This window comes from Protopterus annectens, chromosome 8.part0, assembly GCF_019279795.1.
Source record: "Protopterus annectens isolate FY-2018-M chromosome 8.part0, PAN1.0, whole genome shotgun sequence".
Lineage (NCBI taxonomy): Eukaryota > Metazoa > Chordata > Ceratodontiformes > Protopteridae > Protopterus > Protopterus annectens.
Window position 1 is genome coordinate 1,756,133,838 of NC_056741.1, and position 25,999 is coordinate 1,756,159,836.

Below are 25,999 nucleotides of genomic sequence, written 5' to 3' on the forward strand. Positions count from 1 at the left end.
TTGTTTTGTAAGTGGGTTGGTTAGGGACATTGGCTTTGTGCCTGATTATATAGGTAAGAAAGTGATCACTTATGTCATCAGGCAGGCTCCCAGCCTTATACATATAGTGATCATTATTAATGAGTATCCAATCTAGGGTGCTTTGTTTATTGTTGGGTTTACTGATCCTAGTGGAGGAGGATATGACCTGCTTAAATCCATAAAGGTTTACATGGAGAGTAGGGGGATCTGTAGAGCAAGAGTACCAATCTATGTTCAAATCACCAAGAACAATGATTTCTTGGGGGTAGTTATCTGACAGACAGCAAAGAAAATCTTCAAGGGTGTTTATGTTATTGCCTGGGGGAATATAAACACAGACTATATTTATGCATTTGCCCTTATTAATTTGTAGCTTAGTAATGAGGATTTCAACATTATCTGCTCGAGTTGTTTGTGGAGTGAAACAGTTCATTTCCAGAGTACTTTTATATAGAACAGCTACCCCAACTCCTTTCCTAGTGGTGCAGTCAAGCCTTAGTATGTTGTAACCTGGAGGGATTATCTCATTGTCTATTGTTAAAGATTTTAGCCAGGTTTCAGTAAGACATAGTATATCTGGGGAGAGAGTATCTAAGAGGGCATGAAGGTGATGGATCTTGTTAAACTTCTAATGTTTAGGTGACTAATGAAGAGAGAGCTAGTGGGTTTGTTTATGGTTTGTGAGTTAGTGTGAAAAGTGGTATTGGTTGTAGTATTGTTGGGAGAAGATGGAACAGGGTTTGGGTGGATGTCTCTATCCATGGTTAGGTTGCATTGTAGTCTAATTATGAGTTTCAGATATTTTAAGTATCAGATTATGGTATCTTTTAGTTTTGGGGTTGACATATCTGGATCTAGCAGAATGGAGGTATTTAGTATATAAGGGTTAGGCGTGTAGGGATTTAATAAATAATCTAAATTATTTGATGCCATTGTGATAGTAGTTTCGACTCGAGGATGATGGAAACCTAGTTAGCTCTGATGTTCATAGGCAGTAAGAAGATAAGGGCTAATCAGCAGTAAGAGTAGGGTGTAGATAATTCTTAATTTGAATTTTAACATTGATAGTGGCTGTGACATTCTATAGTTAACTTATGCACAGGTTATAGAAAAGTAAAGTAAAGAGGGATAGAAGAAGGAGGGGTCGATTTTATGAGTTTTAATTGGTTAAGAGAGAGGGGGTGTAGTTTCTGTCTTATAAATTTAGCACGTCTAGGGGCAGGGAGGGGTGCGAAGCTAGCCCAAGTGCAGTGAGAGTGAGTGGAGTGGGGCTAAACCAGACCACGAGATTTACCAGGTCTGTGAGAGCTACATAAGTAGAAAAATATTAAAGTTCTTAGGTCCGCTTTTCGTTATTTTATTATGACTGCGGTGGTGGTGCTGGGGTAGTGTTGTTGCCTCATAGTAAGACGTTGTCCTGTTTGATTTTCAGCTAGAGCGTCTTCTGTGTGGAGACATGCATGAATGGGCGTACCTTCATTGAAGGTTGTGCATCAGGGCTGGCAACTCGGCACGTAAAAATCTACTGCCAATCATTAGCGGACCGAAGTTCCACTGTGGCAACCCCTAACCGGGAAAAGCCGAAAGACACAACAGCAACTTTATCTAGTCATTCAGTATTCTTTTTTAACATTTATGACTTAGAAAGTACTATTTGGTAGTCCTGTAGAAGAAATGCTAGGCGTTTGTGAGCTGAGTTTTGGTTAAGTTTGATACATTTAAGGGCCAGCAGAGGTGAAATTAAAGCTGTAAAGCAAGGAGTTACTTTAGGTTGGATATGAGGAAAAAGCCAAATTTAAAATTATAGTTGGGTTCAGGACCATTTAAAATGGGATCTGATTAGTGCTTTAGACCCAGACCGCTTGGCAGTACAGTAAATTACAAAAATGATGGACCTATTAAACTTGTCAGGTCTTTTTTTCAGGGTGTTGCAGGAATAGTATTCAGCTAGCTTCTCAGCAGGGAGGTATCCGTCTATCTTTTTATGCCGTTCAGGATGTGAGCTGTTAGAGGGGACTAGTACCTGGATAATGGACACAAGTGTTAGTGCATGTGCTAACTAGGAATTACATCCGCCAACAGAATACATTTTAAATGTCATTATTAAATAGTCATCCACAGAGTAGTACAGATCACAAAAAAACTTTCACACTTGTTAAAAAGAAGTTACTGTGTTAATACAACAGCTAAATCCTAGGTTGCACAGCATCAATAAAGTAAAGCCACAGTATGATTATATTTATTTTTTCTACAGGTGAACATCTGAGCTGTAACCACAGATAAAGTTAAGCAACTAGAGTATCCACCATTCACCTACCAGACTATAGAGGGTATTATATCTAGCAAAGCAATGGCTTTGATTCCTATGGAACCAGGTGCTGCAATAAGATTGCCCACAATGGTATATATTGTGTGGAATTAAAAAAAAATTTAAAGTTTAAAATTAGTTGCATTGAAAATATTAATATAAAGCTTGAAATGATATTCTCCCCAAATGTTAATGTGTTTAGAGTCCAGCCCAGAATATCAGGGATCCAGAGAATCTAGCATACCTCTCAACTGTAAAACTTGGGTAGAGAATTAAAACAATCAGAATACGTTAATTAACTGGCTTTATTATTGAAATACTATTTTATTTAAAGCCTTTTAAAACTATGCACTACAAGCAACATTAGCTAAATCAGCCCTGTGACAGGCTACCATATTATCACATCAATGAGCTCCGATTCTTAGTGAATCATTAGGTTTTACACTTGGGGGATTCATAATGGTTATCAAAATGTATACATAGTGTCAACTTTCTGAGTGAATAGACCATACAAGCCTTGTGGTAGGGCTGTTCTTGAATTCAGAAACTGTACACAAAGAGTACACATAATATACATTTTGTGGTGACCTTTATGAATCACCCTCCCCAAAGATCACTGAGAAATGGGTCCCTACTATTTGTGAGCAATATACTGGTCTGTAATAGTTATCAATCAAGTATTTTCTGTGTTGCACAAACTACTTTACTATTTCAGTTTATCTGATCTGGTATATTTTGTTCTCCTGAATCAGTCAGTGTTTGCATATATAAGACAGCAAATTACAAAATAATTCAAAATTAAATTAACACAATAAGATATGGAATCCAACATTTAGAAGTTGAACAGTGTCCTGAAATAAAATGTGATTAAGTTATACCTTCGGTTATCTATGTAAACACTTTGAAAATTCACACTCATGAACCTGCCATTTTAGTAACTTCTACAGCATTGGCAAAAAAACATGAACCCACAGGATTTGAGTTTGAACCTGGGAATCACCAACAACCACAAGACACATGAGCATAGTTCCCTAGAATGTCATTAGGGTACCAACAGCTCTTTAGTGTGGGTGGGATTTTAGTCATGAGATGCTTTGGGCACCACAATGAGAGATATGCAAATAATCAAACCTGATAGCCATTGCAAAGGAAACATGAACAGAGATAACATGTCAATATCTTGATGTCCCTGTAAACAGCATAGCAGCTTAATTCTATACTTATGGAAACCTGTCAAACTCAGGGCTTGCAGTCATCCAGTCCAGACATAACCAAGACCTTATCAATGATTGGTAATTTCTCATATGGAATAAAATGCATAATATGGGTGATGTGGCAGAGATGCCAAAACCAAAAACAAGTAACAGTTTTATTTTATTTATTTTTATTTTGCATTTGTTGACCGGGCTGGTCCAACTGGATATATGTCCATTTTTAGCAGAGGCCCGGGGAGAAAAGCTCCACATGAAAAAACATTAAACATTAAAAAAAAATTAAACAACATTATACATTAAAAAAGTTACAACTCTAGCGCAGAGAAAAATAATAGTATCATAATAGTATTTTTACAGTGGCTGCAATAAGCAAAAATAAGAACATCAAAGGGTATTCAAATTGAATAGTAAGTTTTTGAAAAGATTTGTAAGCAAGATAAATGAGAGTCATAGGAACAGAAAGCAAGCTAGTCAGGTTTAGAGCAGGGGCAGAGCCAGTGAGTTAAGAGGTGAGTTTTGAGTTTGGATTTGAAGCTGGGAACAGAGGAGATAGCTGTGAGGTTGGAAGGAAGGGAGTTCCAGGCTTTTCCAATTGTGTTAGAGAACAAGGAGTCACCTGCTAAGTTGTTGGATTTACAGGTAGATATTAGAAGTTTGTTAGAAGAGCGTAGGCTTTTGAGATTACAATAAGGACTAATGAGGGTAGTGAGTATAGGGGTGTTGGTTGGTTTGTAGAGGATTTTATGGGCTAAGGAAAGCTGGTGAAATAAGATGAGATTTTGCAGCTCAAGACATTGCAATTGTTTTAACTTTAAGCAGTGGTGTGTTCTAAAGGTGGAGCCAGAGACAAATCTGGCACTACTGTTATAGGCAACACTTAGTTTGGAGAGGTTAGTTTTGGACAAATATGTATAGATGGGGGGGTGTAAAGGAGGGTAGAAATCAGATGGGTATGGGCAATGGAAGTTCTGGCTAGAGGTGTAAGAAATTATTTAATTTTAAACAGGGAGCCAAGTTTTCTGTTGACTAATTTTATTGTGCTGTTAATGTGAGAGTCAAAGCATAGGTTGTTGTCTATCTCTACTCCGAGGAGCCTGGTGGAGGGGTCAGGAGATATGTAGGTTCCATTACTAGAGAAGACAGAGAAGTTGAATGGAGAGGATTTCTGGGTGGGGGAGAAAAGTAACAGTTTGGTTTCCTTGGAGTTTAAAATTAAGCATCTATTTAAGAACCATTTTTCAACATTTTGGAAAGTCTGTTGGGTGATAGAGTGTAGTTCAGAGGGGGATGAGGCAGAACAAATCAAAGTAGAATCATCAGCATATTGTATACAGTTAGCAAAGGACAAACTAGTATGTAGATCATTAATGAAAATTGAGAACAGAAGGGGGGGGCAAGTATTGATCCTTGGGGGACTCGAAGGGTAATAGGTAGGAGGTTGGATAAGCTGTTTTTCCAGTGCACTGCCTGTTGTCTGTTATGAAGATATGATTTGAACCATTTTATTGCACCAAAGACAAGACCAAAAGTTTTAAGTAAGTTTAATAGTATCTGGTGGTTGACCATATCAAAGGCTTTGGATAGGTCAATAAAGAGGGCAGAGGTAAGTATGTTATTGTTCCTGTTTTTGTTGATGCAGTCAGTAAAGGAAAGGAGGGCTGAGGTGGTGATGTAGTAAGGCCTGAAGCCATGTTGACAGTCAGCTAGTAGGTTGTGATTTAACAGGTGTTTAAGAAGTTGTTTTTGGATGCATTTCTCCATGATTTTAGCTAAGGGGGAGAGTAAGGCTATGGGACGGTAGTTTGAGAGTTCTGTAGAGATCCCACCTTTATGCAGGGGAATGATATGTGAAATTTTCCAAAGTGAAGAAATGTAGTCTTCAACAATGGTTCTATTAATCAGAATGGAAATGGGATAGGCTAATGGACTGGCTGCAATTTGTAGATACTGAGTTGGTAGAAGGTCAGCAGAAGGAGAGGAGGTTTTAAGTTTGTGGAGAAGAGAACAGATAAGTGAAGTGGGTACAGGTTGCAGTTGAAAGGTGGGAATGGAAGTGTTAGAGGAGGAGGACTGAGAGGAGATATTTGGGGCTAGTTGGTTAGCTAGAGACTGGACAGTTTCAGCGAAGAAGGTATTGAAGGCATCATCAGTTTGTTTCGGGTTGTTTTGAAAAGTGCCTAAGGGGCACGGGGTGTCATTGTGGTCAGGCTTAAGAGAGAGTTTATGCCTGCCCAGAACTTTTGTGGATTTTGTTGGTTAGCTTGTTGTAAATGGTGGCTTAAGAGAGTTTATGCCTGCCAAGAACATTTGTGGATTTTGTTGGTTAACTTGTTGTAAATGGTAGTAGTAGTTTCTTTTATCTAGTAGTACAGCTTTTTAGTGGAGTTTCTTGCTTGTCTAAAGTTAAGTTGGTCAGAGGGATCTTTAGTATTTCGAAATTTGGTCCAGAGTTTAATTTTCAGGAGAATGTTATGCCTTGTATCTTTAGAGAGCCAAGGGGCAGGTTTTGTGTTAATTCTAATAGATCTTAAGGGAGCATGAGAATCTAGGATAGAAAGGAACCTGGAGTTGAAGTACAGCATCATCCAGTGGCAGTTGTTTAAGAAGAGACCAGTTGCATGCATTTAGTTCTGTAAGGAAGCTTTCAGGGTTAAAGTTTTTATTTGATCTGACCATTTTGTATTTGGTTAGGTTAGGGGTAGTAGTTTTATGTCTGATAAGATAAGTAAGGGTGAGGTCACTTAAATCATCAGGTGGTGCCCCTACTGTATAAGTTTGGGAGTGACTATTTATTAGAATCCAGTCCAACTCAGATCTGCTCTGAGTTACAGCACAATGACGCTAAATATACAGAACCAACTGATATTGCCAAAATCCTAGCAGATAGGATCAGTGCTAACTTTACCCCCCTCTCACCCCCTAGAGGGCCCATCTCTATACCAGAAGAATGCAAAGTTCCTATAATCATGGCTGCACAGGTAAAAACACACACTCTCCAAAACCAAGAACACAGCATCCATGAGACCTGACAATATCCCAGGCTGCGTTCTACATGAACTACAGAATGAACTGGCACCCTACCTAGGTACCATGTTCAATCATAGCCTCACCTCAGGCTTTGTACCTACTGAATGGCACACCACAATGGTTATCCCACTCCACAAAAGGGGAGCCATGATGGACCCTGGGAACTACTGCCCCATTACCCTGACAAGCCTGGTCTGCAAGGCCATGGAATGTATCATCGTGGAACTCATAAACAAATACATTGGTAATCTCCAAAGTCTAGACCCTACCCAGTTTGGATTTGTAAAAGGCAGATCTTGTCTCCTAAACCTGATTGACTTCTTTGAAGCAGTCACCAAAGCTATAGGTGAGGGTAAAATGGTTCACACAGCTTATCTAGATCTCTCCAAGGCTTTCAACACCATCCCCCACTCTGAAATTATAGATATGCTCACTAAACTAGGTATAAATCCCTATGTCACAAGATGGGTTGCCAACTGGCTCATGGACAGAACCTACACTGTGAAAGTAGCGGATTCCAAATCCAACTACAGACCAGTGACAAGTGGAGTACTACAGGGTTCAGTCCTGGGTCCTCTCCTGTTTGGTATCTACTTCTCTGAAGTGCAGGCTAACACAGAAGGTCTTTGGCTAACAAAGTTTGCAGATGACTGCAAACTAGGAGCCATAATCAAAACTCCTAATGATGTGGACAAACTACAAAAGGGCCTCACTGAGGCAGATACCTGATGTCAAAGCCATGGCCTGAAGCTCAATGCCAAAAAGTGTATTGTCATCCCCTTTGGTAAAAACTCTGTACCCATGAACTACCACATAGCTGGTAGTCTACTTAATGACGAAAATATGATAAGAGACCTTGGGACACAGGTGGACAGTAGTCTCTTCTTTGATAATCACATCACCACAGTGGTCAGGAAATCCTTCTACATGGCTCATCTCATCACAAAAGGATTCTCATCCAGAAAAAGAAGAGGTCATTGTTCCCTCTACTCATCACTCATTAGACCCATTATAGAATACAATGTCCCTTTTGGTATGTACCTCACAAGACATCTACAACAACTGGAAAGACCACAGAAATACCTCAGAAAGAGGATTACTGGCCTCAAACAGATGCCCTACGCAGACCGTCTCAAAAAACTACAGCTTTACTCCATCGCATATCACCTACTCGGGGCGATCTCTGTCTAACATACAAAGCTATGTCAAACCCAGAGCTGTTGGACATTCTCCACTTAAAGAAATCCCAATCCCTTCAAGCTACATGCTCTAGGGACCTAAACCTTGTCACCACAATAAACAGAACATGCTAGAGGGATAGATTCCTGTCCCAGAGACTTCCCATACTCTGGAACAGACTACCTATCTATGACAAACAGAGCTCCTCATTAGCACTCTTCAAGAAAAATCTTGATGATTGGATGGGAAATGGGAAATTCACCCCAGGGATCACTTCTGTGGCTCTGCTCGACAGGGGCACAGGAAAATAATTTTCTTGGGTGGCGAAAACCAGGGTACATTTTTTGGCTATGCTTATATAGGCCCTATGGCCAATAGTCTAGTACCTACCTATGAACCTATGAATATGCTTTCTTTGTTGTTAGTTTTGTTAGTTCTGGTTAGGGCTTGAATGGTTTGTGAAAAACCATGAAGATTTAAGAGGGTGGGAGGGTCTGCAGAGGTGCAGGTTTTCCAGTCTATATTGACATCGCCTAGCACTATGGTTTCTTGTGGGAACTGAGTCGAAAGCCAGCTAAGGATCTCTTCTAGGGAACTAATATTATTTCCAGGGGGAAGGTAGGTACAGATTATATAGATGGCTTTGTGTGTATTAAGTTGCAGTTTGGAGATAAGGATTTCGGCATTACTTATAGAGGGAGGTTCTTCATGTTTGATTGTAATTTGCATGCCTGTTTTGTAAAGAATAGCTATCCTACCACCCTTTTTGGTTATACAGTCTAGTCTGAAGATGTTGTAGCCAGGGGGAGTAATCTCATTGTCTTGTGTTGTAGGTTTGAGCCACGTTTCCGATAGTCAAAGGATGTTGAAAGCATGTGTCTAGTAGTGCATGGAGGTGAGTAATTTTATTATTTATGTTACGGATGTTAAGGTGACCTATAGAGGGAGAATTGGGGGTTCAGAGAGTAAGTCATGGCAAGAGGGAGGGGAACAGATGGTTTTAGAGTAGCATTGTTGTTAGGACCAGAGTTGGGATGAATGTCATCTGCTCAAATAGAGAGGAGTAGTCTTTTTATTAAGTCAGAGGGTTTGGTGAGGAACTGTATGGATTTTTTGTTACCCTGATTAGAGTAGGAAATGTGGAACTTTCTGTGAAACTTTGCAAGAAGGTAGCATGGAGAAGAAATGGTGTTAGAGAATGGTTGGAATGTGTTTTGGGAAGGTGAGCTCATGTGTTGACTGAGGGACTGTGGATCTTTAAGGCTAAGGTGTTCATATGAGGTTAGGAGGTAGGGCAAAAAAAGGAAAGGAAAAGCAGAGAAAAGGAGTATATGTTTCAAATAAGAAGAGATTAGTAGAGGAGGCGTAGTGATATGTGAAAGAGAAGTAGGAAGGAAGGAGGAATTTGTGTATGTTGTATTAGAGCAGGTGGATACATATTGGATGAAAAAGAGGGGAGGGGTAAAGTGTGATTGAAGAGGAAATGAAAACAGGGGGAGGGGTAAAGTGTGATCGGAGAGGAAAGGAAGTGGGAGTGGTTAGGGAAGTATAAGTTTAGGAGTAGTGGGGGTGGGTGGGAATTGGGGGCAGGGTAGGGGAGCGGATTGAGCCCGTAGAGGGAACAGAGCGGGTAGAGACAAGTAAGTGAAGAAATGTCAGCAAAACCAATCTGTGAGTAGCTGACCATAGAGGTACTTTCAGTTGATACAGGTAAGTAATGAGTGTAAGAGACAGTGGTAGTGATAGTACTGGATACCTGAGTGCACGTATGTAGTAAAGTATCTGAATGGGAAAAAGAAGGCTGGAAGGGTTCCTAGGACTGGGCAGTAGCAAGTTCCTTAGTCTTCCTTGTTAGTTTAGGGTTAGATCGCTATTTCAGTTTCAGTTCAATTCTAGGGAGAGCAGATAGGTGTAGTAGGAGTTAGCCTAGTGTAGAGTGCATCTAGTGGGCAAAAATATATATTACAGCCAAAGACTGGAGAACAGAGATGTAAGGTAAAAAGTATGGAAAGACTTTATAATCAGTTACAGGAGATAGTGCAAGGATAGGAAAGAGTATAATTATTAAGGGATAGAGGGAGGGTATGGCTGCTGGGTATTCTGGCAAGGTAGCGTGCTTGATAGAATGCACAAGTTACAAGGCACAATACAGTTTTTATCCCTAGGATAGTTTAGCTCTTACTTTCTTGCCTCCTTGGTAGCAGGCTTCCTAATCAGGACGGCAAGATAATTTTTATATAGGTTAGAAGGTTAGAATAGTTTGCAGGGGTCCTTGCATCAGGTAGTTAGACTCTCAAATTCTAGTTCAGGATAGTTGAATTGAACTTTCTTGCCTCCTTGGTAGCAGGGTTCCTAATCAGGATGGCAAGATAATTTTTATATAGGTTAGATGGTTAGAATAGTTTGCAGGGGTCCTTTGACCAGGTAATTAGACTCTCAAACTCTAGTGCAGGATAGTTGAATTGAACTTTCTTGCCTCCTTGGTAGCAGGATTCCTAATCAAGACAGCAAGATAATTTTTATATAGGCTAGATGGTTAGAATAGTTTGCAGGGGTCCTTTCACCAGGTAGTTACTCTCAAACTCTAGTGCAGGATAGTTGAATTGAACTTTCTTGCCTCCTTGGTAGCAGGGTTCCTAATCAGGACGGCAAGATCATTTTTATATAGATTAGATGGTTAGAATAGTTTGCAGGGGACCTTGCAGCAGGTAGTTAGACTCAAACTCTAGTGCAGGATAGTTGAATTGAACTTTCCTGCCTCCTTAGTAGCAGGGTTTCCTAATCAGGATGGCAAGATAATTTTTATATAGGTTAGATGGTAGAATAGTTTGCAGGGGTCCTTTCACCAGGTAGTTAGACTCTCAAACTCTAGTGCAGGATAGTCGAATTGAACTTTCTTGTCTCCTTGGTAGCAGGGTTCCTAATCAGGATGGCAAGATAATTTTTATATAGGTTAGATGGTTAGAATAGTTTGCAGGGGTCCTTTCACCAGATAGTTAGACTCTCAAATTCTAGTGCAGGATAGTTAAACTGAACAGAATCAAGAACGCCGGGGCCAGGTACGCCGAGCAGCCAGGGAGTAGATTCCAGACATATGGTCATGAAAAAAGACCCATTTCTCAAGGACTACTACAACCAAAGACTGTGCTCTAAGGTGGCAGTAAATGTAGGCGTTATGGACAGGATGGTTACAGTTTATCTGATCTTATACAGAGCAAATACATCTGGGTCTCAAGCTTCAAGTAGTAGGATCATAGGAGGTTATTAGGCCCTTACTAGCATGACCAAGTTTTACCCTTATTTCAACAATCAGCACCTATCACCCCTGCCCAAGAGGGACATAGATGGACCCCCTGAGGTGAATTTATGGTTATCCATACAATCGTCCAAACTGTGTTTGAAGAGGACCAATGGAGGGGCTCTGTTTAACATGAAGTAGGAGTCTGTTTCAAAGGTGTGGTAATCTCTTGGAGACAAATCTGTCCCTCCAGCAGGTTTTGCTATTGCCATATACCAGGCTAGTCTTTATAGCGAGTAACCCATGTACCATTTGACTTATGGATATGCAGCATTTCCAATAAAGCAGGGTCAGAGATTGCCTTGTATGCAAAGCAGAGATCACATCTGAGTAGTCTGTATGAAACAGAATAAAATGATAGTGATTTCGGATGATCAACATAGGATAAATGCTGAAGACCTTGAATTTTCCTTGTGAGTAGCCTTTGTTGTCTCTCCAATTGCTGCAGGTGCTTAGAAAGATACATACCAAAAAGGGTGTTGTACTCAATTAGTGGCCTGATGAGGTAAGAGTACAGGGAAGTTATAACTTCTTTTTTTCTAATATTGTTCAAAGTACTGTTAAATGCTTTTCCTGTATTATTTGATTGCATTAATCTTTTTATAATAAAAAATATATGTATGAGCATACAGATACTAAAATACTGTTTTGGGCTATTGTAGAGAAAAAACGATGGTTCCTCGTTTGATGAAGAAAATCTTCTTACAGTGATGACTGAGCTGTTGGGGGCTGGTACTGACACCACAGCAACCACTTTCAGATGGGCATTACTGCTAATGATGGCCTATCCTATTGTTCAAGGTAAAGTTGCTAGTTACAGAGATGTATGCAATGTTTAAGCAAAGATGTATTGATCTGTCTGTCTTACCTAACAGGCTTGCATTGCTGTGCTAGAGACCTTTCTGCTGTGACTGCTTTTGGGTTAGTTCCAGTACAAATTCTCAACTGATGACCACACAGACATATAAATGCAGTACAAAACAGTTGTAATCCTGCACACAAACACACACACACACACACACACACACACACACACACACACACACACACACACACACACACACACACACACACACACAAAATTGTCAATATGTCTTGCTTGCATGTTTCTGTAAAACCCTTCAGTAATATGTATAGCACTGCCTTCTTGGTCTCTTAGTCTGTTTATACACCATTCTATACCAGGGCCTGTACAACCCCTCAGCATGAACAATTACAGCAAAGAGAGGACTGGCTGCAGGAAACTCAACTGCACGAGCCCAATGATGGGATAAACAATACTGAAACAAAATCATCTGCATTATCTTAAACAGAATGCATAAAGGATGAGACAAGGTGTGGCTTCACTAGGTATATAAAATGGCAAACATATCTGATACATTTGCTTGACTCACTGGAAACAGACCAAGCCCTAGAACAATGATTTTGACTCACCTTATACGTCTTTCTTTTGATATGAAAAAGAATTGCAGTTTGTTTTGTGTTTTTTGTATTCATGACATCTGTCAGATATCTGTCCTTTTGCAATTTAAACTCAATTCATGAGGTATGCTTCTTCACCATTAATTTGTCAAGGATTAAATGAAAGACTGAGAAAAGTATATAATATACAGAAACTGCCATGGACATGTCTTTGGAGCTCCTTAGATAGAGTTGCTAAGATATTTTTATAAAAGCATGACTGTTAAGATGGACAGGAAAAAGGAAAAATTATTTCAGTGCTTTAAATTATTTATTTTAAATCACACCGAAATGAATGTCATTGTGACACAGATAGTAAGTATATATCTACCTATGAATCTGATGATTGTGGGTTCTAGTCCCAGCTAATGACTGAAGTCATACCTGAAGCAATGGAATTTTGAAAGGAGCTATACTGGTGCTGCGTGTTATTGACTGCATGAGGCTTTAAACTGCGGCACTTTAACCAGTCATGGTGCTGCTGCTGGACTTCTAAACAAATGAGGCATTTTCAGTTATCCTACCAGTGGATGAAGTTCAAACTCTCGAACTTTGACTGCCTGAGGTTCAACTCTTTGACTATCAGAGTTCTTCCATAGAAAATCATGGTCAGTGAGTTGAGCCAGGAGTGATTCCCTTTTATTGGGAAATTTCACCATTTTTGAGTTGATGTGACCATCGAATTGGTATATGCAAGTTTATGGGGTGTGGTGGGGGGGGGCTTGCCCTCTTACCAAAACACTTTAAAATTGTTTTTTGGCAAAATGTTTTCAGTGAATGCATTTCGGGGATTTCAATTCTTGGTGCATTTATATTTGTCCACTCATAGCGGAAATGGCATTTTTATGCTACCGGTAGCATAAGCTTTTAAAATTAACAATTTAAAGTTCAGTCCTAAAGTTTTCCTGTTACTAAACAAGTATTGACTTAGTACCCACAAACTACATCACTCATTAGGTAGCCTTACTGGACTCAGGCAAACTCAAGTTAGACCTACAAATAGGTATACCTTACAAGAAAATGCTGGCCTTGATTTTTTCATATGCCAGCAAAGTCATTTCTTTAGTGAGTTCACTATCATAGAACATGAGGAACATTTGTACACTTCACTTACAATTAATTTAGAGCGATTTTCTATTGCTGACTTTAAAAGGTTCCTATTTATGCTAGCACATTGGGCCCCTATATAGATGATCTACTCGAAAAATATTTTAAAATGGTCTCTCCAGCTATAAACACACCTTTACATTACCTGTATAACTTGTCTCTCTTACAGTTTGCTCATGAAAAATACCATGCAATCCCAGAGCAAAGATGGGGAATTTGAGCACCTATACCAGGTGTCAGCTTTTAGGGATACAGAACATTTAAAATAAATGCATCTTTCAACCTGTCAATGAGGTCATCACAGTCACTTAATAGATGGTAAACTATTTGTTAAACTGCTCTTTTTTAAAGTTATTAACAATAATGCAATACAATAGGAAATGTGTGACTCACCCTCCATCTTCCATGAGGTTGTCACTGGATGAACAAGAAGTCTCTCGAGAGGTAGGTACTTGCTTTTCCCCAAGCCCATTTTTTATTTCAGCTATGAAATCACCATAAAGGTAGCTAAACTACCTTTAAAAAACAGAATAGATAGTTAAAAATCATGTATAATAACTTGTAAGCTCTCAAATGTTTTTACACACTTGGTGAGAGGATGCCAAATGGATGTGCTCAGAGCTTTAAAATTGCTCAGTTAATGCAGAAAACCCAAACCATATGTTTTTTTTCTTGTGACAGCTGTCAGAACAGACAGTGGGGTGATGATGTCTGAGTTTTTCTTTTCTGATTTGTATATGCACATAATCTCTTTTCTCTTGCTGTACTGCAGTGTTATTTAGTTTAATTTTTTTGGAGTTTAAAGTTTTGGGTTAGAACGAAAAGAAGCCATATGCTCCTTTTTCCTTTTTTGAGGTCTAAGGGAGATCAAGTGTATATGAATGGTGAAAAGAGCCAGAAGCTACTCTCTCGTCAAGGTAAAAAGGAGGAAAAAACAGTTAATTATTTTTGTGAAGATTGAAGGAAGATGAGCAAAGGCTGCCATCCTAGTCAAATAAAATTTGATGCATAATGCTATCTATCGTATAAATAAATGTAAAATACAGGCTTGTGTTTTTAAATGAAAGAAAACACTGTAAAATGTTGCAACATTGCCATCTGCTGTAAAGAAAACCAAGCCAGACATTTCAAATGTGTCTTTTGAAGTTAAAAAGATCTTATGAATCTCTTTGATGTTTTACAAGTCGGCTCCAGTTAGTCTGGATGACGGTTTCAGGCCCATTGTTTTAAGGTTAAAGTTAAGGCCCAGAATTTACATGTGGAAGGTGCTTTATTGCTCTGGTTTCTCTTAGAGTGTATGTGTAAAATGCATTTTATTGTTGTAATCTCCTGAGCAGATGTTAGCTTGCTAAATAATGCATTTTGTGGCCTGGGAACTCCAGACTAAGTGTCAAAATGATCTAATTTAGGAGGGCCTTAGAGAGCTGTTGGTTAGTGTTTAAAAACTATTGTTGAGCGACAGACTAGGAAGCATTTTGGTCTTGGAAATCTAACCCAGCACTGCTTATGATTTATGTATGTAAGTAGGATTATAGCACTGTGATTTCTCTTAGGAATAGTTAAACTTAGAAGAAAGTTAGACAAAGTATTTTTCTTTGAAATCAGATCTTTCCTACAATATTGTTTTAAGCTTCTGTGTGATCTCTGAACTTGAGTAGCATTGTACTGTAGTAGTTTTGTCTTGTGTTTTAATTATTTATTATTAAATATTTTAAAACCTTTACCTGTGGCTGGTTTATGGAGAGATAATTTAATCTCTAAAGTACATCACATATTTACAGATTTTACTGTCTAAGTCACTCCAAATTAAGCCTTAACTGTTTAGTCATACTATCTTTGGATTATAATATTGCACAGTAATAATTGGACACACTTTTAATGGTTTTTTAGTAACTGATAATTATTAGCTGGGTGCTTATCTCATTAAATTCTGTTTGTACTGTTCCTTGGCTTGTTTTTCGCCTTTTTTGTTTTTTAAAAGTTTTTTAAGTCATTTATTTGTTTATTAGCTGGGTGGTGGCAGGAATTACTACCATATGGTCTGGGTAATAGTGGCACAGCTGAAGAACCTGTGCCAGCCTTTTCCCAGGAGGATCTGTGTGGTTGTATAACCTCTTCTCAAAGTGTGTGTGTGTGTGTGTGTGTGTGTTGTGTCAGCTACTTGGGCAGGGACATGAAGCACTGGTTGGACAGAGAGGGTACTGGAGATTTTAGCTTGCCCAGCTAGGCTGAGACCTGGACCCTATAGCTATGCCAGTGGGGAGTCTTATTGGAGACCTGGTGAGTAAGGAAGCAATCATCCCCAGACTGACTGAGATCTCTGTGTGCACTTAAGGGAAATTGTACTTTACTGTGTGTATTAGTTATCATTTCCTCTTCTAGGAGTTGCCCTCTCTGGTGTCAGTGGTGAGGATTGAGGCTCCTTGATTGCTGGGCCAGGGCACAGGTGTCACAATTTTCATGAGACAGTGTCGGAAAAGGTCACTATGTGAGGAAATCTGATTTTCTTTTAATCATCTTTACTGCTTCTGTTGTATTAAGCCTAATGTATCTTATGTTGCACAACCATGTCTTAATTTAACTTAAAAGAGTCCTATTCCTTCATATCCCACTTTTTTTTCCTGGTCATATTATGAAAGCCCTCCCCTTAAACTTCACTTGCCCATCAGTCCATATAGTCACGTCCACTAACTGCACACTTCAACTTCCACAACTTTATCCTTTTTCAGCTTACATTTAAAATCTTCATTTAGTACTGGTACATAGTATTACCCTACAAAATGGCTTAAAAAAATAAACAGTGTGGATGTCATTTGTTTAAAAAGAAATCTTGTAAAATAACGGACCATATTAGATGCCTTGATGAAGACAAGTTAGTTGACCTACATTTCTAAAGGCATACAAAATATAGCCCAAATGTTTATAGAGAAAATGATCAGCATAATTTGTAATCAAAATCCCTTTTTTTTTTTTGCTCCTAGTATGAGCCCAGTTACCAAAATGACCAGGGTAGATCAGTTACTAAAGAGTGTCACCTCAGAATCTGAAAGAATGGTGGTGATGGTGGCCAAGTTGATGGTTACCAAGGTGACAGTTCAACATTAAAACCAATAATGAGGGAGGAATTCCTAGAAACATATCTGTTAGTCCTTTGAGCAGCATTCCCACCAGGAGCAATGGAAGTGAAACAACTGGACTAGTTTTTCAACCCAGCTGAGAAAAAAATGTGGGAGAATCTTCATGGACATCAGGTGGACTGTATAGCAAGACTATGATGAAGTGAAAAAAACATTCCCCGGGATTCATGAAGCTCGGCGCAAGGCCGGCGTAAGGCTTGTGCTGGCCGTGCGGCGTATATATGGTGTAGTAGCGCCATATGCATATTAACGAAGGTGCGCTGCCGCCACATCCACATGCATAGGAAACGTGCGCGAGTGCATGGGGCGTTTCTAAGTTGCGCCCGTAGGCATGTCAGTGTCGGCTGTCGATGAGCAACCTAAACTGCTGAATATTATAGTCTGCCTGCAATAGTAATCACACCTATCCATGTCCATGGATAATGAAACGTATGCAAAGCATGCAAGACAGTTCCTGGCCACACAAAATTGAGAATCAAACAGAAATGCACACAACACAATATGGAGTTTCCATCCTTGGAACAAATGATATTTAAAATTGTGTGTCCGTAATGTAATGCACTGTAAGTAGTTATACCCAGTGGAAGTGAAGCGCATCATGTCAGCGTGCCGCCAATACACACTTCCAGCCCCATGGGCAGGGTCACCAGCAGTCCCACATTGGTAGTGATAGTACACAGCTGGGCAGTTGTGGCCATAGCAAAACATCACAAGTGTAAAGTACCCTGCGACTGTATAATATAATTTCTCCTACATCGCATAATAATCACATACAACAAATGTCCGTAATGTACATGACATATAACAACAAATATAAATGGGGAAATGAAACAGACGGAGCATATAAACTGCCGCAAAAGTAAGCCAACATGTATGCATAAAATGACAGCAGCATCCATAGTACAGTCTGTGGATATGTGTTCTGTCATACAATCTGAGTACTGTCCAGAAGATATGCCATCCCGGCCACATGAAAAGGTGGCAACACCAACAATGTCCATAGCATGTCAGCAAACACCAGACATATGCGGTCCAAGCCCTTCTTGTCCACATGTGTGAAGGTACAACGGGAATTACCTGGGTGGACATTTCATGTCATGAAAGATAAGTCTTGTGTGTGTACCTATGTGTGTGTTGTGTAGCCATGTTTAAATTTGAAAATGCCACAGTAGTCCTCACAACCATACAGTTACCTGACATATGTACTTTATGCAATGTGTTCCCTTGACCATGCCATGAGACAGCAATCAAACAAGGGATGGATGGAAGTGTCTGTAATATGTGTGTGGGTGTATGCAAACTGTAATAATCCCTAAAGGCGAGACTGTGTCGGATGCACAATAGACCAAACAGGAGGTGTATGACGGAGCAGTGTGCGAAGTGACGGTTACCACTCGCACCTCTGTGTGACAGACAGTCCATCTGTGGCCAGTGTTGTCCTGCTGACAATAACAAAACAAATGATAATTGGCCTGAAATATCATAACAAAATATATTCCCTAACTTATTAGTGATACATGCATAAGTCAGTGATGTTGTATTTTAAACACCTATGTCCTAAATGAAATGGTGTAAGCAGATTAAATACTAAATAAATAACCTGCACTATTGTCAAAGAAGTGAAGTTCTGTCCCATGCACTGTCTGTGGTATATGCTATACTGCAAAGTCACGTAGTAATACTACAACTACCCCACATTGCCCAATGGAAAATGTGCCAATCCAATGTGAATCAGAAAGAAACACAAAGAACAAACATATAACAATCGTAAAGCAACCTGACAGTCCATATTGTATACCAAAATCACACAAACATATGAATATTAAAATGTGCTATACACATGAACAGGAGCATAACTGGCACATACACATAGGATGGTATATGTGGAACCGGGACATCCAAATGCAGAACCCATGCATGCATAATGCAATACCCAACATCCCCTGTATAGCACACAACCTGCACCCATGTCTGAATGTCCACCAAATCCAGCCATACTTAGGCTACCAGCCTTGTGCAGCCATACACCTACACATAGTATTACCCATATGTAGTAGGAAGTATCACCCTAGGCAGTGTCAGGATTGCAAACTATGTATCCCACGTTTGTAAACATCCCATCACATTTTTGTAAATCCAAAAGCCCGCTCGTTCATGTTTTGGCAACATTTGTGTACATCCTGCATGGGATAAGTAGCCTGTTTAAACATCAGAGTTGTTTACTTGCCACAATGTCTAGTACTGTACACATCTGGACAAAAGTTGTATGTGTAGTCACGGTACTGTTCAGTTTCTAGACGGGCATGCATAACATACTATGCAGGACGGAACATCTGTCCACTATGCAGGTCTCCCCACATGAATTATCGACAGAATATATTCTACTCAATCACATACTGACACCACACCTCTCAACCTATTACAGCAACAAAATCTGGACAAAGCCTAAAATGATGGGTGGACAAATAGGGACAGATGTAAATATTGCTCTCACAAACTTCGAAAGTTGACGGAATAATAGTATGTACATTAGCATGAATTTTGTGAAGGATGTGGGGTAGTCCCTGAGTATCACAGAGGTCCGTACATATTTACAGTAACAAACCTTCACATTTGTTTACTGTACTACTGCATACCTGTAGTTAATTCATGTCCAAAATAATAATCCTCATATGAATGAATACAGGAAATAGTCAAATGTGAATGGGAACACCACTCACCGTGGATTATGTATTGTAATCACCCCCACCCATATTATGTATTGCCAACATAATAAGCTGCTGACAGGTGCCCAAACACCTGTGTCTGTAAACACAGGTAAAAATGTATAAAATGGACAAACTCTGTCCATGTGCTTTGTCTGACATTTGAACATGGTCAGGGCAGTTCCGTTCACCAGGCGGACAAGCCTAAACCCAGATCACCCCATGAACACCCTGACAATCAAATACTTGTATGTGACAGGACTATAAGCCTTGGAGTTCTGAATATCCTTGGATTGATTAAATATGCAGCTTGGGTCCACAACAGTAGGGAATAGGGAATGTGTAATATGTAGTGCCATGTTTTTCCCAGCAGGAGAATGCATGCCTGTGTTGTAAGTGAAGTGGTGAGGTGTATGTTAATGTAGCTATGTACTATGGGTATGCATATAAATGAGTCAGAACACCAATAGTATACTGGTTACAGCATCTGGCCAACGTGAATGCAGTCCCGGTTCAACTACGACTACAGCACATATAATTTTAAAGTGTAATGAATGCATCTGTGCTGTAAAGACATTTAAATATGTAAAGGTGAACGTGTGTTTTGCATATGTCCATTGACCAGATTACAGATATTTTACTGGTACTGTCACATTAATAAAGCCCACATAAGCACAAAGACTTAGTAAACATATGTAACCCACAATAAGGATATGCAAGTGTGCCTGCACGTGTGTAATCCGCTCACAGCATAGCAAATGAATGCTGTTCACTACACGTTATTTATATATCTATATATGGATATATATATTTGTGTATAGATATATATCCACAGACTTAAACTAAATAAATATATGAAATAAAGAATGTACAGACATAAATATGTATATACATATATATATATATATATATATATATATATATATATATATATATATATATATATACGCACACACATACAACATTAATTGATATATACATAACAAATATATAAACATATGTCCTTGTAGATATAACACATGTACATAAATAGGATACGTCATAGCTATTATGGATAGACATACAGACATGCAATAATGGTAACTACACTGCTGCTTTCCAAACCATTACCCGGAAAGTACCAGTGTGCCAGATCTGCAAGTTCTACTCTTTAAACATGGATATAGGTGTCCTTTGCAGGACCCCAAAAATTGTGATTCTTTACAGGCACTGTCCTGTAATGATTGCTGCAAAGAAGTGTCATCCGCAGCTACAATACAGCTGTACATGCAACAGTAGCTTGTGCAAGTGTAATAACACATGGGTTGACAGAATGTATGACATATGTCCCGATACGCAAAGATGGATAGTGCTTAGAAGTGTCTTCATACTTTATTATCGCTCACATTAAATATGTCTTATGACTACTGTGGAGGGGTGTCAGGTATGGGAATCATGGGAATGCAATAATGGGCCTAGGTGCCTAGGTGTTGGTTGGCACAGATTTATTAGGTCCGCCCCATGGAGTGATTAATATTCCTATGTGGGTATAGCACACGCCTATATCTTCCAAAAATGAAGAACCCCATCTACTGGATATTGTGTAAACCATTGGGGCATTGGGGGAAGACGTAGGGACTTATATCAGTGTCTTGTAAGTGATTATAATGGACGTACATGCGTACGACTAAGATGGTAACCATACCTCTCAACCTTTCAGAATAAGACATCTGGACAAAGGCATTTTAAAATAAGTACAAATAGGGAATATTTTAAATATCCCTCTTACAAAGTTAGAACATTGATAGAATAATGGATTATTCATTAGTATAAATGTTTTGAGGGTTATTAATTATAAAATACTAATGTCTGTCATTATTTTCTAACTTGGCAGTCCTTAATGACTTGCCACTAATTTACCAGAAAGGCACAATATTATGAAAAAAGGAACAAAATTATAAGTCTAAGTTCAGGACATTTACCCAAAATGTGTACAGTTGAGAGGTATGAAAGTAACCCTGTCCTAAATAAATGTACAGAACTAGTGATATTAGGTGGACAGATGTGAAAAAAAATGTGATGACAAATGACAAAACATGTATAAGTCAAAAGCATGTACCTCGATAAATGTGAATGAATACTTATGCCCTGTGATAGTCAATGTGGAAGGTTAATAGAAACAAAATAAATGTGTCCCTCAGGGTGTTATGCAGTGTCCCCGATACAGTGTTCAGTCTCCCACACTTGCATGTGAGTTCTGCCACTGAGGGAAAGCGCAAATATCGATGAACTCATAAGGTAGATGATAGCATAATATGTTCTGATTAGCACCTGTTGGCTTTTGTGAGGAACACAACACTCTGGGCGGGTGTGTCCTGCAAAAGGAATGTAATGGCATCTGGCCTGTGATTTCTTCATATATTGTGTGTAGTGGTGTAATAAAATGATATATCTTGTATCAGAAACAGATACATGTTATAGGAAACAGTATTATCAACTATACTACTACAAGAAAAATCTCAAGGTATGAAAAGCGCTGAAGTAGTCAGTTTAGTATTGACCGCAGGTATGTGTTGACTTGTCAAATGTCACAGCTGTATATATAGTTCCTATAGGGCTGTCATCTCTACAAATGATGAAAGTGGGAGCTGCTCTGTAGAAATGTCAGACGTAGCAGGTCAAAACATATCTACAGTCATGCATACTCCACAAATAGACATATTAGCACACAGCAAAGCTTAGGCCAGGATTCATGAAGCCTTGGCCGGCGTGTACGACTAGAGTAAGAGTAGAGCAAGGCAAGATGTCTGCCGAGCTATTCAGCACTATCCTGTAGGGGCGTGTAAGACAGCCCCTAAAATGAACGTTGCACGGACAATGTTAGGATATGCAAATTACCCCATTTGTAGGTGAAAGCTATGCAAATGATGTAAAATTTGCGGTACATGAAACAGTAAGCTGTCCATGCAGGAGTAGAGTTATGTGCAGAAATGTACTCGGATGTTAACCGAGTAACGTTCTGCAAGTAGCTAAATGGAGCAATGTCAGCTGCAAATAAAGGATGAATTTAGTTGAAGAAGCATGCCAATGGCCAAATATAAGGCCAGTGGCATTTTTTTCCATTGGAAATTAATAAAACTCTATTTGTCCTCCCCTGATCTCCGGTGTTTAAGCGTAGTGCAGCAGCGTGAAAATGCGCTGTGCTTTCAAAACAAGAAAAATATTTAAAATATACATACAAATTGTAATTTTAGTTAACAGTTAGTTCACCATGCAGGTGAATGGCAAGCTGAAGACAACCTGGCTACTGAGTACTGGTTGCTATGTGTGGAAGCGCTCTTTCAGAGATGTAACCAAGCATTAGCAGGCAATCCTATGCAATTGAGGCTGAGGATAGTGAATCACAATTTGTCATGCCATATGGGCCAAGCCTCTACAGTGTAAGGGTAGGTTAAGGGGACTATCAGAGTAGAATATAGGTGATATCATGAGCGTGTATGTATATAACACTGTAATCTTATTGGAGCAGTGTGTCACATGTTTGCTGTCAGTTACTCATCAGTGGAAGAGGCGTGTTATGATTTATCCTAGGTAAAGTCAGGAAACTGATGGTGTACGCCATGGATATCACTGAAGTTTTTTGCAAACCTGCTTGCAGTGTGTTCGCGCCTGTGTGCACGTTGAACGAGTAAGCTAGTGTAAGATTGTTGAAGCCCGTGTAATGTCGTGTAAGCCAGTGTAAGCATTTATAAGTATGTATAAACCTGTATGCACACATGGAAGCGGATGTGCACTTTTCTGTGCTCCTATGCGTGGCGCTGCTCACTGTGGAAACAGACAGTGAAAAGGAAGGTAAACAAATAGCAGTAAGTTAACCAAGGAGAACTACCACAGCTAGCAGGTGAAAACAATCAGAATGAGCATATTACACAGCCAGTACAGTAGGCCAGCACAGCACAGCACTTACAACTCTACAAACAACATTCTACCATGTTTTTCTCAGACACACTGCAACACTGTAGTATACCAAGAGAAGTGAAAACTGAAAAAGCTTAACTGAGACAACATAATGTTAGGGGCTGCCATTGCTATTACATGTCAACATATGCAACATGCTGAGGGTTGTGCCAATGTGAATGCTGCTCAGCAACACACAGTGAGTAGATGGAGAAGAGTGTGCAGGCACAGGGTAACCTACCAGGGGTACATGAGCTGGAGATAGTGGAGCACTATAGAGTGGACAGAGACCTCCTGCAGAAGATTGTTGAGCCGTGCAGGCCATGTCTCACACACAGAACCAACAGAGGGAAACCCATCCCAGTGGAAACCAAGGTATGTGTTGCCCTAAGGATACTAGCAACAGGTACCTTCCAGAGATCAACTGGTGATATGATGTGGATTTCACAAACATCAGCATCCAAGGTACTGCACCATTTCATGAATGCCATGTCAGCACATGTCAGTGATCATGTATATATCCTCAATTCCCCTGAGGTATTGGGTAGCAATATGTGTCTTTTCCACACAATAGTGGAATACCTTGTGTACTGGGTGCAATACACTGCATGCACATATGCATCAAAGCACCAGCCAGTGAGCGTGGTAGGGCCTACATCAACCACAAGGGCTTCCCCTCCATCAAGTGGTGGTTTGTGTGTGATGGACAGCTCATAATACTGAATGTGTGTGCTGGCTGCCCTGGAAGCTACAATGCTTCCTTTATGTGGCATCTGACACAGCTGTACAAAACATTTGGCAATGGGGACAACCCTCATGGTCACCTAGTGGGGGGATGCTGGATGTGCAGTTCAACTGTAGCTGATGACACACATCAGAAATGCACACACACATGAACAGGAATGCCATAATGAGGCACAAACAGAAAATGTAATCTAGCATGTGTTTGTGCTGCTCAAGTCACAGTTCTGGTGCCTGGACACATCTGGTGTAGCATTAAAGCACTTGTCAACTACATGTACCAGAATTGTCTGTGGCCTATATCATATGTGTCACACACACACATGACAGTTTATATAGATAGTGTGAGTGACTGTTCATGTATGTGTTTTTCTGCAGAACAGTTCAAACACTGCAAAGTCTGTCAATAATGGACATTCATCATAGTTGTACAACCACCTTGGTGGATATGCATGCAGACCTTTCATTGCTTATGTGATACAGTGATGTACTTCAAAATACCATTGTAAATGCAAATATCAAAGGACAGATGACATAGCACTTGTCTATATGTACACATTGTTACCCATTATACATATTGGGGTCTAATACCGAAGTGTTACTGTTGGTATAGTATGTGTAGTAAATGTGGATGACTAACTCATTTTAGCCTTATAGGTTTACAGCATGGGTTGGATAACATGTATCTGTCTGTATGATACCCTTGTGTAGAATAACTGTGTCATGTGCAGAATGCATTGTAGGCCGCAGTATGGATTTTCAGATGTGGACAGGAATATCCCTATTGTCTTTGCTTGTAGCTAACATGGCTATATGTCAAACAGTAATGGTCCCAGCAATATGTGGCGGTCAGTACCAGTGCTTACTGGTATAGTATAGTATAGCACATGAGGGATCCACATGCTACTGTGTGTCCTACATGTGTGGGTCAGTTGTGAAGATATCATATAACGATTGGTTATTCAGACTGTTGAGGTCATGTCTACTACCATAATGCAAAACAATTACAGATAGTAACAATATCACCCACAGCACCGTGTAAAACCATATCATACACACATGTGTATTACAATGCATACTGGCTACCAATGGAAACTATGAAGTGTTAACAGTGTGTAATACAGGGCATGTCACCATTCCAATGTGTCCACTATACATGTACATGCAGACAGTGCACCTTCACCATGTTCACAACTAAATACATGAAAATCTGTACTACACACATCACACACGTACTGCACACTCTGAAAGACATGCTGCCAATACTACACACATCAGTCAACTGGCACATGGATGGAAAATAAATCTTCAGAATTAACAGTGCTGTAAACTATACTACATTGATGATCATAGCTGTAATGCATCATGCCTGCTTACATACACCTAGAAGGATATCACACTTTGTGTTAACAACATTTTAACATTAATACAGTGCTATAAAGCCACTCTGTGCATCAGCACCACGTTAGTCTGTTCCTGCATCAATGTTACACATTACAGGAGGTGGCACAGGTGTCATCATATGCACAGGGTATGTTGTTTCTTTTCCAGAGCCTGTCATTGAGCCATCCAATCAGCATGTATGTATGTGTGTGTGTGAGGGACAACAGTTTTTGCATGGCCTAATGTCGATGCAATGTGTGTGTGTGTGTATGTGTTAGCCCTAGCTGTTTGTTTTGTGTGTGTGTGTCTGCATGTACACAGTTTCAGCATGTGTCAGCCATATACAGGAGGTTGTGGGACAGTCACAGACCATACCTGCCAGGCTGTACAGATCACCATTTCTGGCCATGAACACCCCTCCATGCATTCAACTATATTCCAGTCCTGCATCTGGCAATGTATACACATACATTCTTGCGATC

General features: G+C 39.7%; 1 protein-coding gene across 1 annotated transcript in view; it reads left to right on the forward strand.

The window, feature by feature from the left end:
* The window catches only part of LOC122809621 (cytochrome P450 2J6-like), a 587,708-nt gene that overhangs the window by 354,494 nt on the left and 207,215 nt on the right, over positions 1-25,999 (forward strand). The window contains exon 6 of the mRNA XM_044081253.1: positions 11,710-11,848. Coding sequence (XP_043937188.1) covers positions 11,710-11,848 — 139 coding nt within the window. The remainder of the gene's footprint in view (positions 1-11,709; positions 11,849-25,999) is intronic.